General features: G+C 45.8%; 1 protein-coding gene across 8 annotated transcripts in view; it reads left to right on the top strand.

Annotated features, from left to right (window-relative positions):
• Nucleotides 1-14,585, top strand: part of SIN3A (SIN3 transcription regulator family member A) — a 68,375-nt gene that overhangs the window by 12,109 nt on the left and 41,681 nt on the right. For 4 of the 8 annotated variants that reach the window (XM_014575112.4, XM_075897390.2, XM_075897393.2 and 1 more), the window contains exon 2: nucleotides 13,142-13,366. In XM_014575112.4, coding sequence (XP_014430598.1) covers nucleotides 13,178-13,366 — 189 coding nt within the window. In that variant the 5' untranslated portion in view covers nucleotides 13,142-13,177. Of the gene's footprint in view, nucleotides 1-10,248; nucleotides 10,312-13,141; nucleotides 13,367-14,585 lie in introns of those variants that run through there. The other 4 variants (XM_014575114.4, XM_075897391.2, XM_014575113.4 and 1 more) reach the window with 3 other exon arrangements.

The raw sequence follows: 14,585 nt of genomic DNA, 5'->3' as shown, positions 1-14,585 counted from the left end.
CTATAGGAGGCTCAGAAAGGTGTGAAGGGACCCAGTCATCTTAATGTGGTGATGTCAGCTGACTGAGAACAACCCATGGAGATGACTACAACCTGAAACAATAGCTCTGAGATTTATAAACTGCACCATTCATCTGAGTGGGTGTTCTCATTTCCCTCTCCCCAGTGCCAGTGTTTGTCAATGATGTGCATCAAGCGTGCCCCCTCCACTCCTAACCCCAGCCTTGCTGTGTGTTCTGAGTTCATGCCCCAAGCCTGCCCAGGTTCCCCTAAAGGGGTGGATGCCCCCAGATCCTGGCATACACATGCCAGGAGTAGAGCTGACAGGTTCACCCATCACCACATTTTCTCTCCCCTACCATCAATCTCCACTTATTCCTCTCTTCATAATCCCTTAATTTTTCTCGCCCAGGAAGCATTTTCATTTCTTTTTAGAAGTAGTTGAGCACTTTCTGAATCTTGTGACATACTCCGATTATATTGCTCCAAAATAAAACCCCTCTTTGACAGAGCCAAATTGTAGCAATATGCCTTAATTTCACTTTCAGATTTTTGCTAAGGGGTGGGGATGTGGCTCAGGTTTAATGGCCAAAACAGCACCCCTTTAGGAACTTATATCTTGCATTCGTGGCTGGCCAGCATCCCTCTTGGATTTTCTGTCTGCACATGCACAGTGTAATCAATTTGATTCACAAGCATTTCTAGACATTCAATCTCCATTTTGAATATTGTCTCAGGTGGTTAGTGAGTGCCGCATACTAGGGCTATGTCTACACGGCTGGTGTTTTTGGCAGAAGATATGCAAATTGTGTTCTCATTTGCATATCTTCTGCTGATCCTTTTTGCGGAAGAGGTTTTGCCGCTAAGAATCCCCATGAAGATGGGGCCATTTGTTGGGAAAAAACCCTTTTGCGCAAGATACCTTGTTCTTCAAAAAATAAGGTTTACAGGATCTTGCACAAAAGGTTTTTTCCCCGACAAATAGCCCCATCTACACGGGGCTTTTTAACAGCAAAACCTCGTCCATAAAAAGGATCGGCAGAAGATATGCAAATGGAGCACGATTTGCATATCTTCTGCAGAGAAAAACTGGCAGTGTAGCCATAGCCTAAGTGGGTAAGTGAGTGATGGAAACCATTTTGGGCATGATCAGAGTCACAATTTGATTTTGGCAGACCAAAAAAAGTTGGTAGAATCTGTCAACTGTAAGAGAGACTTCTCCCTCCCCACCCCAGGGTTCTGTAGGTTGAGAACTTCTTGCTTGAATGACTCTGAATTTGGATTGCTAGCCCTACCCTGCATCCCCTTGAGGCACACTAAATTTCAAAACAATATGAGTAGGCATGTGGATTTTAGAGCATTTGAAGTTGGCAGAAATAAGTTCTCAGCCTTAATTCTAGCAGACCTGGTACTCAACAACGATAAGGGTTGCAGTATGGAGTAGGGATGGTAAAATGTGTTTATTCAGGCAAACATGTAACCATGGGGGGAGGGCACGTGGGAGTCAGTGTTTGCGGGGCGAGCCAGCTTAAAAGCAGGCTCCCTGCCAGGATTGACCCCTGCCTGTCCCCATTGCGCTGCAGCCTGTCTGTCAAATGCAGCTGCGCAGAAGGGGAAGACATGGGGGCTCCCTGCGAGCACTATTTCCCACCTGCATGTAACCATGAAGGTTAACTGATGAGCCCAGGTTCAGTGATTAATTGTGTACATGTTTACACAATCCACAATGGCATCCCTAGTATGGAGAGAGAAAGGAGTGTTGTTACAAAATGATTGTATCCTCAAAAGTATAATTGGGATTCAGTGGCTTCTGTGTGCAAGGATTTAAATACACTTTCAGTATACTAAAAAATAGTTTTGAAGGGAACTGACTCAGTTAAACAGAAAACCTATTAAGTAATATTCCGTTAATGAAAATGTTTTAGAAAACAGGTGTGCTACCTTAAATGAGCATCTAGTAATAGCCGAAAAACCACCTCTGGTTGAACTGAGGAACTGTCTTCAACTTGGAGTGGTATATAGGTAGCTCACCCATTAGATGTATACCAGCTCAGTGTAAATCTGTGAAATCCAAAGGTCTTCAGCAAAGATGGTGGTATTTCAGTCCTTCTTAGCTTTCACAGTTCAGGCTTCGTCCATGGGTGATTTTAATTTGCTCTGCTGTGTGCAGCATTATTGATCTTAAGGCACTGGATTGGATTTCAGGCAATTGCAGTTTAATTCCTGACCCTGCCACAGACTATCTGTGTGACCTTGGGCAAGTCACTTAATATTTCTGTCAATTTTTCCAATATAAATGGTGAGCAATGCTCTCCTACTTAATGGGGCTGTTAAGATACATATGTTGATGATCATCATGCTCTCAGTGTTGGAAGTAATTCTACACACCTAGATGAAATCTAGACTTGTGCTGCCTGGAAGCACAGTCCTGACTGTGTCTAATCTCATATTGGTTGGAACAGAGGTATAGGTTTGACTTTCCAAAGTTGGTTTAGTTAGTAAAATATTGGCTTTCAGTAAAACAGTGTTGAGACTGTCTACTGCTACCACTGGAGACCAGTGTTAAATAAATTTAAATTATTAAATGGCAGCAGAGCTATAGATTTGTCAATGCTTTGAACATTATATGGACAAAGTGCTATTAAATCGAAATACCACAGACACTAAATTATGGGAAACTAAAATGAAGAAATACTAGACTGACTGGAGTTCTTGAAGGCATGTGAAGAGGAAAGAAATTTTCACACTGGATTACAATATGCAGTGGATAGATCTCAAATTTCCTTTGCCTGCTGTTGTGACGATATGTGTCATATTCACGATCAGGCCAATCAGGGAGCACTCAGTTCAGGTCTTTTGGAACGTGTAAGTCTTGGAATGAGAAATGTCATGTTGAAATTGGCACACACATTAGTTTAGTTTCCAGGATTTATAAATCGTTTTCTGTCCAGATTGCAGTTCTGGTCTTCTCCAGCTTTGGAAAGCTTTTATGGTTGTTAAAGCCAGAACAGAAAATTGAGGCCTGTAAAATGTGTTCCTCTATCCTGTCTGGCTATGGGTGTGCATTTGATCACATGCTTCTTTTTCCTCCCTGTTGTTGCTTTTTTAGGGTATATCTATATTACGCAGCTTTTAGAGACAAGAATGTTGACACAGCCTTGTCTAAGTCAGTGTGTGTGAGTGCTGTTTGTTAGCACTAATACTTGTACCTCCAAAAAGTGCCTTTCACTTAAACATCATTCACATTTGCACTTGCTGTAGCAAATCTCTGTCGTTCATGCGTGTGGGGTGGGGGAGAGGGGAACAAGTTAAGCACCCATGAATGACTAAAGTTTTGCAAGTGTAGACATAACCTTTAGTTATTCTGAGCACTAATGATGGAAGAAATGTTTATTTATTTAAATATTTTTACCCTGCCTTTCTATTTAAAATATTCAAGGTGGCTTACAAGAACAAACAAAAAAAAAAATACAAATATATATAAAAGTTCAAAATATGAGAATTTAAAATATAAGACAATGTTCTTTGTAGAAATTGAAGACTGTGGAGGAGGGAAAATTTACTTATGTAAAATTTTGGTTCACTTTATGTTCTCTCGAATTATTACCATGAGATCATCACTAACAGCTGCTGCTGTGAGTGTATAAATGAATGCCTTATCAGCACTTTTCCCATGCTTCCTTTTCACCTGTGGCTTAAGGTAGTTGGAGTTTGATTGGCCTAGTAGCACCTTGTTTGAGGACTAGATAAGATCCATATCTGTCTAATGAGTGGGCTATCATCATTTTGCCTTGCTGTCAATTCTTCTGAATATTTCAGGGGGTTCATCTAATGTCTCTTCCATATCGATTTTAGGTACTTGTATAGTCCACAGTTCCATAGTCCGAGTGCCACACCATCTTCAGTATATATTTGTTCTAGCAACACCCCGGTCAGGCTGGTCAGTGCTGTTATTTCCATTGCTCAAGTGGAGAACTGAGGCACCAAGGGCAGGTAGCTAACCCAAGGAGGTCGATGGTGGAAATTGAGTGCAAATCTTCAGAGTCCCAAGAACTAACAAAAAAAAAAATCTTGTTTCCCTGTCCTACCCAGCACTCTTTCCAGGTCCAAATGAGAAGAGAGCCTTGAAACACTTAAGATACTTTACTTAGGTAAAAATCTATCCCTGTTTGACCTTCTCAATTCCTCCTATTCTGTGTTTTTCCCTTTTTAACTCTCTCCTGCCTCATTATGATTTCTTGCTCCTGTTCAGAGTTGGCCCCCCAAATCCACCTATTGACTACCCCATTCAAACCTTTAAAAGCCAAAGTAGTAGCTGCACTGTTTGTGTTGCACATGCTAATTGTAGCATATAAAACTTTTAGGAATGCATGTTAAAGTTTCAGGCAGTTTGTGAAAAGATGTCTGTTGCCTGTACAGGCAGTCCCCGGGTTACGTACAAGATAGGGACTGTAGGTTTGTTCTTAAGTTGAATCTGTATGTAAGTTGGAACTGGCGTCCAGATTCAGCCGCTGCTGAAACTGACCAGCGGCTGACTACAGGAAGCCCGAGGCAGAGTTGCTGTGCCCCGGGCTTCCTGGAATCAGCCTCTGATCAGTTTCAACAGGCTGAATCTGGACGCCAGTTCCGACTTACATACAGATTCAACTTAAGAACCCCAGGCGTCCCCAAGTCAGCTGCTGCTGAAACTGATCAGTGGCTGATTCCAGGAAGCCCGGGGCAGAGCAACTCTGCCTCGGGCTTCCTGTAGTAGTCAGCGCTGGTCAGTTTCAGCAGCAGCTGACTTGGGGACGTCTGGGGCAGAGCAGCTGGGGTGCGTGCTGCTGGGTTGCTCCAGTAGCGCCGCTTCTCGGCGCTACTGGACCAACCCACCAGCACCCCAGCTGCTCTGCCCAGGCGTCCTGATTCAGCCTCTGCTGAAACTGACCAGCAGCGGCTGAATCAGGACGCCTGGGGCAGAGCAGCTGGGGTGCTGCCGGGTTGGTCCAGTAGCGCCCAGAGCGGCGCTGCGGGACCAACCGGCAGCGCCCCAGCTGCTCTACCACAGGCGTCCGGAGAAAAGCCTGGTCTGCTGGGGGGGGGGGGGGGGGCATACTAGCTGTGCTCCCCCCCCCCCCCCCCCCCCAGCAGACCAGGGAGACGCGGGCGGTGGACCGAGACGCACCGCGGTCCTGCCGCCCGGGTCCTCCGCGGCTTTGCTCCGCGTCTCCCTGGTCTGCTGGAGACCAGCAGACCAGGGAGATGGGGAGCAAAGCCTCTGAGGACACCAGCAGGGGGACAGCCGCAGCGCGTCTGGGCTGTCCGCTGCCCGCTTGCTCCATGGCTTTGCTCCCCATCTCCCTGGTCTGCTGGAGATCAGCAGACCAGGGAGACGGGGAGCAAAGCCTCTGAGGACGCGGGCAGCGGACAGCCCAGACGCGCCGCGGCTGTCCCGCTGCCAGCGTCCTCAGAGGCTTTGCTCCCCGTCTCCCTGGTCTGCTGATCTCCAGCAGACCAGGGAGATGGGCAGCAAACCCCGTTCATAACTGCGGATCCGACATAAGTCGAATCCGCGTAACTCGGGGACTGCCTGTAATTTGAATTAGGACATAAGGGTCATTGGGTAAATCACTGTGTGTTAAACTGTTCCTTGTTACACTTTTTTCTAAGAAATTCTGGTGTTTGAAGATGCATCAAGGTTTAGGTATGCATGTGCAACATCTTGAGGATGTGATTACATAGTTGTATGAGAGGAAGCAGCATAGGATGGTGTGTAACCCTTATGGTAACTGATAAACTTATGCTTATTGGTTAACTGTTTAAAGGATTATGCTATTACATCCCTACTTAAAAGTTCCTTGTTACTTTTTTCATTGTCCTAGTCATTGTTGGTACTTCATTTAAAATAATTAAGTTAGAGTTCCTATCACATTTTGGGTCACTCCCAGAGCCCTGAGTACTTAACAAATTTAAAATTAGAGTTACGGATATGTCACTTGAGTTACATCTAGAAATGTTATGTTCTAGATGTTGAATCCAGACACAATCTGAGTTAATCTGTTTCTCTGTTCTTTTAGTTTACAGTAGACGCTTATGGTTAGATAAAAGCTTTTTTGTAGATTTTGAAATAATATATATATAGTATTCACATTTTAGCATCCTGAATCAGTGCATTGCTCTTCATCTCAAAGTCCTTGATACTCTGTCTAGGTACTTAAATGGGTCACATCATTACAAATGTCTCCTCAAAACAACATGAGTGCTTTCCCCATTCACAAAAACATGAAACCAGATGCCAGAACAGCCTTCCCAAAGGCAAAGCATACATTTTATAGGCTGTCTAAAGAATGGCACAAGTGTTGGGATTGTTGCCCTCTAGTAGACTGCAGTTGTCTTCAACTAAGAAGTGTACCCTCCTCGTAGAGGCCTCCCTCATTATGGTCATGCAACCTGAATAGGAGGGAGAGCCTTCTAGCAATGCTCATGGAGAGAGGAATAGGCAACAAAGCAGGAGCTCCTTGCAGTCTCCCTCAATGGGGAAAAGTTCTTTGGGGAAGCACTAGCCAAGCCTTTAAAATCTCTGTGATGAAAATAATGTAATCCCAGAGCACAGGAGACCATATTTTGTCGTCTTAAATAGAGACTGGTTGGCATAATGAAGATCTCCACCCAGCATTCTAGGGGCTATATTGACCAGAACCCCTTGCATGTGTCCCTCTCCCTCTGGAGCAGACTACTGACTGCTCTCTGATTGCTGCATGTTACTCTGTGGACTTTTGTAACTTTCTGCAATGTTACGGCTTTCCCCTTGGCATCAGCTCAGTCTCCACAGGGTGTAATGGTGGCGTTACAGAGGAAATGTCATGTTCTTCCTTGTGAATATGATAATGCTGGTGAGGGTCTCAACGCTTCTAGGAGCAAGGGACGTTGTCCAGGAATTAGCAGCTCTTAGTGTGGCTGGGATTTATGTTCAGATACAAAAAGGCAAAACCTGATCCCATCTCAGCAGCTGAGTTAGTCTGATGGCAGGGACGGGTCTCCCATCTCAGAAGAGAGTACAAGCTGCAAGACAGCTTAGCAGAGCATCCTCAGCATCTTCATCAAGATGGCTTCCTTAATTGGCCTAGCTCTGCAGGTTGGGAAGAACGTTGGTTTGTCAGCTTTTCTCAGAGTGGTGACCAAAGGAAAGGGGACTTGCATGTGAGGATCCAGCAGTCTCCTGGAACACAGGCAATAGATAATGCTTAAGTTGTGGGAGAGAAGGAACTAAACTCCAAGGTGAGGTCTCTCCAGGATCTCAGTATCTGATGTAATGACTGATGCCGGCTTCAGTTGTTGAGGGACCACCCTTTAGTTCAGGGTTGGGCAATAATTTTTTACTGGGGGCCACTTCAGAAAGTGTAGAAGTGGCCCTGGGCTGTGCTGGAAGGGGCGGGGCCTCAGGCAGGTGGGGCCTGCTTCCCCAGCCACACACCATGATTGGTCTGGGGGTGGAGGAGCGGCAGGGCCTTCGTGGGCTGGATCAACTTGCTTGGTGGCCCTTTTGCCCACCCCTATGGTAGTTCCATCCCATCTGCCTGTGAACTGGCTGGAGCATAGAGCAATCTGAGTAGTGTGTGCTGGTCTCCATACAGAGGGAAGATGATACCTGGATGCCAGCAAGCAGGGTGGTACTAGGAGTATAAACCTGTCTCAAGCTGTAGTTATTCCTACATGTTGGGCAGAATACAATGAAAGTGACCTGTGTGGCGTGGCCCCTTGTCATTTGGGCTGAGCTGCTAGAGTGTCTATTTAATGGCTTGGTTGCTCAGGACAGAGGTTTTCCAGCTAGTCTGCATTCTCTGGGTTGGGTGCAATATCATTGTCTTGTTTGTCACTATGAGCATTGGCAAGTTTCCAAAATGGCAAGTTTCCTGCATCTAGGTCAAGAGAGATTTTCTTCAGGAATGGATCAGGCATCCTATGAATCTTATTTCTTCCTCCCTTTCATCCAAGTGTTCCCCAGGAAAGAGGTAGTTGTCCCAAAGTGGAAACTTAATCTTGTCCTTCACAAAATATTTAGATCCAGCAGAATAGGTTTAAATCCAGGATAGTTGGTGGTTACCATCTCTGCCAGAAAAGGGTCTGCCTTTTGTTGTAGATACCACACTTTGCCTTTCCATAAGGATTGAGGTGGCACTTAGCTCTGAATCCATTTCTTTTGGTCCCCAATGGCAATACAACTGTCTTAGGTGAGTAATTATTTAAATCCTGCCTTTTTGCTTTGGCCCTGCCTTTTCCAAGGAGACTCTGCATCACACTCAGCTGTCCATTTAACTGGCAGAGTTCCTGTTTTGACATGATTATTGTAATGCAGGTGGGGTTTTATTCGATTGTATTATGATGCCTAGAGTCCCGTATAGATTATTTTAAAATAATTCCTCTTGAACCTGGAGAGAGCATCATAGTTCTCTTTGCATATATCTAAAGATGTATGCAAAGAGAAATCTTTTTTATGGACTCCAAAGGGACTAGAAAAGATGACACAGCCTCTAGGTCTTAAATGCACTTGAATAATCATTTTTCTATTAAGGAGACATTAATGGGTTTCCTTGCCTCTCCCTCTGAGTGAAGACTTATTTCATGGGGCATGGTCACTTCTTGGGCCAAGAGGAAGTTTGTGGATGAGCTAACAAGCAGCAATCGGGGGTTTGGCCCACATGCTCACTCACCATTAGTGAAGGTTAGTGGTTCTGTGGATGTAGCCTTTTGGAGCAGTATTTGGTGCTGCTTTCAGACATGAGGTATGCTAACCTCCCAGGCACTGAGCGTGTATGGTATAGCCCAATCCAAAATATTAGGTCTTTCATCACAGGGATGAGGCTTTTGATATTCTCATGGAAACTCACTTTCTGCAGAGGAGTACCACCAATCTGGAAGCCCAGCCTAGTTTAGTTTGATCTTCAGTTGCTCATTGAAAGAAAAGGATGACCTTGTAGTCCCAGCTGGGATTGTAATCCTCCCAACAGGTAAGGGTGCAAGGCTCTTCTAGCAGTTTGGCCTCAGACAGCCTTTTATGCAGCTCAGCATCTGTGTTAAATCTTGACTAGCCCAGCAAACGTGAAAATTGGAATGTGTTTTTGTGGGAAAGCACACAGCAGAGCTTGGTTAGGTTGTGCACACTATGTTAGATGGTCTCTGCAACTGTATCTTTCATTTTGTTGTTTCTGTATTCAGGAATTATACCCCTGCACAGGTTGTATATTAGGCCTATAATAGCTGGCTCATTTGGCTACAAACTGTGAATTTGGATGGAAAAGTTTCTTGCCTGATTTGTTGTGGAGAAGTGGGAGGAGAGAGTCATTACCTTTGTAACTGCTGGAAGTGCTTTTGTGGTGGTTGCTGCTCTGTTAGAAGGATAAGGAATGAGCTAAGCCTAGACAGGCTAACAATGTAAGGATGAGGAGGGGACAGAACAAAAATCAAGTAGACACATTAAGACTTACCTCTTGGTTGCTTCGTATTCCTGAGTGCACATGGTTTGTGTGTTTTACAAGGCTTGGCTTTGACTTGACTTAAGCCTGGCCTACTCTATGGTGTTAGGTTGACGTTAAAAAGTGTACGTCAACCTCATTCTATAAACGTCTACACTAACGTGGTTCCTTCATATACAAGTTACCTACTATGTCAGCTTAATAATTTCACCTCCACAAGAGGTGTAGCACTTAAATCATCGTAGGTAGACACTGTGTTACTTACGATGCCTGGTGGCTGTCAGCCCAGCTCATGGCTCGCAGATGGAGGCCTACCTGCTAGGGCTGTCAGCCCTGGGATAGAGCGGGGGTGGCATTCCAGTTGTCCAGGCCGTACACTGCTCCACATAGTTAAATTGGAGGAAGATGCTAGTGAGACTGCATGCTATAGACATAGTACAGTGTGGATTAGGGGTGTGAGGGTTTAACCAGTTAACCTGTAGCCTCACCTGCTGCAGGCAGAGAGCTGTTCCAAGCCTGCGGGGGGGGGGGGGGCTGCTACAGTGCAGCCCTTGTCTGTGGCTGGCCAGGCTAGAGCAGCCTCTGCCTGTGGTTGGAAGAGGTGGGAGAGTTTGTTCCAGCCCAGCGGCGGGCAGAGGAGCTGCTTCAGCCCAGCTGGAGCAGCAGCACTCAGCTAACAGGTTAAGCAATATGTTTAATCGGTTAGCCAATTAAACGGGATTTTACGTCCCTAGAGTGGATGTGAACCGTTGCTCTAATTACTGTGATGGCTATATGTTGACTGACTTATTTTTGTATTGTAGACATGCCCTTATTGTCACCACGCTGATGTGAAATCCTAGATGGTACTTCTATCAAAGGTGCATGGACAAATTCTGCTGTTCTACTTGTCTGGAGACCAGCTGTGAAATATTATTTTTACAAAGCTAAAATGTTTCTAACTGCTAGGAAGGTAACAGCAAATGAAATCACGGGGCAGATGCTGGAGTCAAATTTGCAGAGACCAGTCTAAAAACAGCAGATAAAACTAGGAAAATTGACTCAGTTTCTCCTAGATTTTTGCCTTTCTATTCTTCAGATGTCACTGTGGCCTGCTAGGCCTGGTACTCTGTGAATTAGATTTTAGTAATCCCTTCCTCCTTGTTCCAGAGCTTATTGATCAGCATTAGAAGGCGACTAACTAATAATGTAAGAAGTTAACTGGTTACCCAGTAAGCAGGCGACTTACCGGCCTGCTTACAAGGTAACCGGTTAACCGACCTGGCTGGCTGGACCGTGGCTATGGCAGGTCTGGCTGGAGCAGTCCTCTACCTGCAGTGGTTAACTGATTAAACGGCATGTTAACTGATTATCTGTTTTAGGGTGTTTTTACATCCCAACCCCTAACATAGATATGGTAAGTTCCTGATGGGGGATTCTCTTCTGCAAGAGGGGGACAAGCTTCAGCAAATAAAAAAGTGAGAGTCTACAAGAGGGGAGAAGAAAAGAAGGACTTACTGTAGAAGAGAAGAGGCTTCAGGGAAAGCAATAAGATGTTACACGCTAGTCTGCACCTTCAAAGGTTTTCTTAAATACTAAGAACTTGCACATGGACTCTGATACACAATTTGTTGTGCGTATACTTGTTATACATACATGCAATGATGATCACGGTCGGTCATCTGGTTGGCCAATTAAGCATTCAGACTGAAGAGTTAATATAATTTCACAATTTAGAATTTGTTTGGAAGCTGATATTTGAAGTGAAGCGCGAAGGTTGTTGGTTAGCAGGTATTTTTGGGGGGTGGAGGGGTGAGCCCAGTTGCATCTACTCAGGGAACAGTTTCTCTTTGCTTCCTTGCTAGCAATGAATTGTGTTCATTAATTACACTGAAACTGGCAAGGCTATATATGTGCTTTGGAAAGACCCAGGTGTATTCCACACCACAGAGAAGAGAATTTCACTCTTTAGGATGTGGTACTAGATAGAGATGTGAATGATTAGTCAGCTATCCTTATCGGATAGTCGACACACAAATGCTTATCGGATAGTTGACACGCTAGTCGGCATGTTGCTTCTCCCGCCCTCCTTGCTGTCTCTCCCAGATAGAGGCAGCAAGGGAGGGGAAAAAGGAGGGGGTGCTTCAAAGTGGCAGCGTCACATGGAGCATGGGGGTCTGCTGCTTTGAAACGCTGTGTGCAGCCTGGGGTCAGCTGGGAACCCCCCCCACTACAGCTTTGAAATGCCCCGGGGTTCATGGGGCCAGCAGCGAACTGCTTGAGTCCCCCACTTGGCCCGTGCTCCCCGCAGTGCTTTCACCTCTGAAGTGTAGCAACAGCCCCACCTCTGCATTAACGAGAGTTAAATTCCCTACTCCAGGGGTCTCCAACCTTTTGAAGCACAAGATCACTTTTTGAATTTAAGTGCAATCCAGGATCTACCTCAAATCCAAACACCGCTGCCCCACCTTCTTCCTGCCCCTTCTCTGAGGCCCTGCTCCTGCTCACTCCATCCTCCCTCCCTATGTCCTCATTCACTTTTCTCAGGCTGCGGGCAGAGGGCTGGGGTGCGGGGGAAGGGATACAGGCACTGATCTTGAGCTAAAGGATTTGGAGTGTGGGAGGGTCTCTGAGCTGAGCCTGGGGCAGGGAATTGAGGTGCAGAAGGGAGTTTGGGTGCAGGGGGGACTGAGGACTAGGACAAGGGTTTGGGGTGCAGGAGGGGTTCAGGAATGGGGTCAGGGTTTGGAATGCTGGCTCCAGTTGGGTACCACTTACCACAGGTGGCGTCTGGATAGTGGTACAGTGGTACTAAGGCAGGCTTACCCCTACTCTGGCCCTGCACCACTCCCAAGTGCAGCCAGCAAACTCTCTTCATCCCTGTCCCTTTCTGCTCTGTGGAGATGAGGTATTGGGGGGGAGAGATGGGCACCCAGATATCAGCACTCCCTCCTCTTACCATGTCTTGCACAGCAAGCAGGAGGCCCCGTGGGGTGGGTGGGATGCAGCTACAAGGCAAAGGGCAGGATCAGCACGGTAGTGCTGAGAGGGGCAGATGAAGTGCTGGCACTTGGCAGCCTCCCAGCCAAACTTGTCAGGATCACCTGTCAGAGGCTCCAAGATCTGCCAGTAGATCCCGATCTACTGGTTGGTGAGCACTGCCCTACCCTCTCCCAAAACTTCTTGAAACTCCTTTTGACAGAGCTAGCTAACCTCTTATTTGTCTGTTGTCACTGTAGGTTCACAGCTGCAGATACTCAGTTTTCAATATAAGCATTTGTAAGGCCTTTACCTGTCTGCTAAAGATTCATCACCATAAAGAAAGAGCTACTTGAACTTCCTCAACCATCTCATCTATGTTGCATGCAAAATGTTGCTTTGTTCAGAAACTACATATGTTAATGATCAAGTCAGAAATATACTTGTTTGACTTAGTTGTAGAAATTATTGACCTCTACTTTCAGTCTGAATATTTAAGTTCTAAAAAAAAAGCTAGTATTTAAAAAAATGCAGTTTTACTATATCACCTGAAAAAATTAATCCTGATTGCAAACCCACATCCCACTTCAAAAAAATTATCTAAGAAATAATTAAGTTAAATGGATGCCTAGAAGCCTACCTTACCTGTGCAATGCTTCCCGTTGATGAGCTCAACATAATATTCATTGAGGGAGAATGATTACTCACACTTTGTTAATTGACCTGTTTTAGCAGGTTTTGTAGTGCTTCCCTGAGCATGAGTTCAGAATGAAGCGGCGATTGGATGAGCAGGAGTCACCGGTGTATGCGTCACAGCAGAGACGTATCACCAGCAGCACTGAAGCTTTTCAACACCAGCACCGTGTGCTTGCTCCAGCACCTCCTGTATATGAAGCAGTTTCGGAGACCATGCAGTCTGCCACCGGAATTCAGTACTCTGTAACTCCCAGCTACCAGGTACGCTTGCGTCTTACCTAGTGTGAACCAGAGGAATAATCCAGTCTCCTATTGGGAACAGCATTGACCATATGATGCCAGGCACTTGTTTATTAAACCATGGTAGGGCTCTACATGTGACAGCAGGTATTTTGCCAACAATGGCTTCTTAAGAGCCCAATTTAGCAGTATACTTAAGCATGTGCTTGATTTTAAGTGCTTGCTTTAAGTCCCACGATTTTAGTGGCAGCTGATTACAAGCATAAAATTAGGTATGTGCTTAAGTACTTTGAATCAAGGCCTAAATTGGAGATCCTTTTGTACCTTGATCTCTAAATGATCTCCTAGTCAGGAGTAGGCCAATAAGTGGGGTTTTTCCTTTTAAATAGGATAGTTTGTCCTGCAACTGCTCAGTCTTTGCTGTGACCTTTTAAACTAATAAACTCAGACTGGATTGGATCAGTACTTGTATGGGAGACTTCCTGGGAAAATCCAGGTGCAGCAGGAAGTAATGTGGGCGATTGATTAGGTGGCATTCTTCCCTTCGAGATCCTGACCTTTTGTGCTCATTAAAAGAGCATTGCCAGTTTGGAAATCTTGTCATCTGAAAAATGTGTACTTATTATTCTAAAGCAGCATATAAGGTTTCTGGACACACAACAGGGATATTAGATAGTGTGTAAGTGAATAGTTGTGTAACCTCATCAAATGTTAGTGGTTTCACATCTATTTGATAGCCCCTGGGGGCAGGGGCAGCAGCCAGTGAGCTCCTGGTCCCACTCCTGGGGAGCCCTCTGCCACCCTGTGCTGCTGCCTCTGTATCAGATACCATGGTGGCAGGCGAGAGCCAGTCTGTGAGGGGAGCTTGTTCAAATATCAGCTCCCCGCGCTGCTGCCACTGATACAGAGCAGTAGCAGCCTCTGTTTGCAGGGGATCCGAACTCCCGTGGACAAAGGCTGCTCTACAGCAGCAGCTCTTGTCTGCGGAAGGGTCCGAGCTCCCCCATGGACATGGGTTGCTGCCATGGAGCAGCCTCTGTCCACAGCGAGCCAGGCCCGCAGCAGCCTGATAGAGGCAACAGTGCAGGGTGGGGCAGGTGGATCCTAGGAGCTGGTGCTCGGAGGACTCCCATACATCTGCTCCCACCTGTCCCCATCACCTTCCGCGTTGCTGCCTCTCTATCAGTAGTTGTCTACGCATTAACATCCATAACACGTACCACTAGAGAGAAATATTTGC

Source organism: Pelodiscus sinensis, chromosome 14, assembly GCF_052426305.1.
Source record: "Pelodiscus sinensis isolate ZL-2025 chromosome 14, ASM5242630v1, whole genome shotgun sequence".
Classification (NCBI taxonomy): domain Eukaryota; kingdom Metazoa; phylum Chordata; order Testudines; family Trionychidae; genus Pelodiscus; species Pelodiscus sinensis.
Note: the sequence above shows the minus strand (reverse complement) of the source record. Positions and strands in the feature narration are given on the sequence as shown.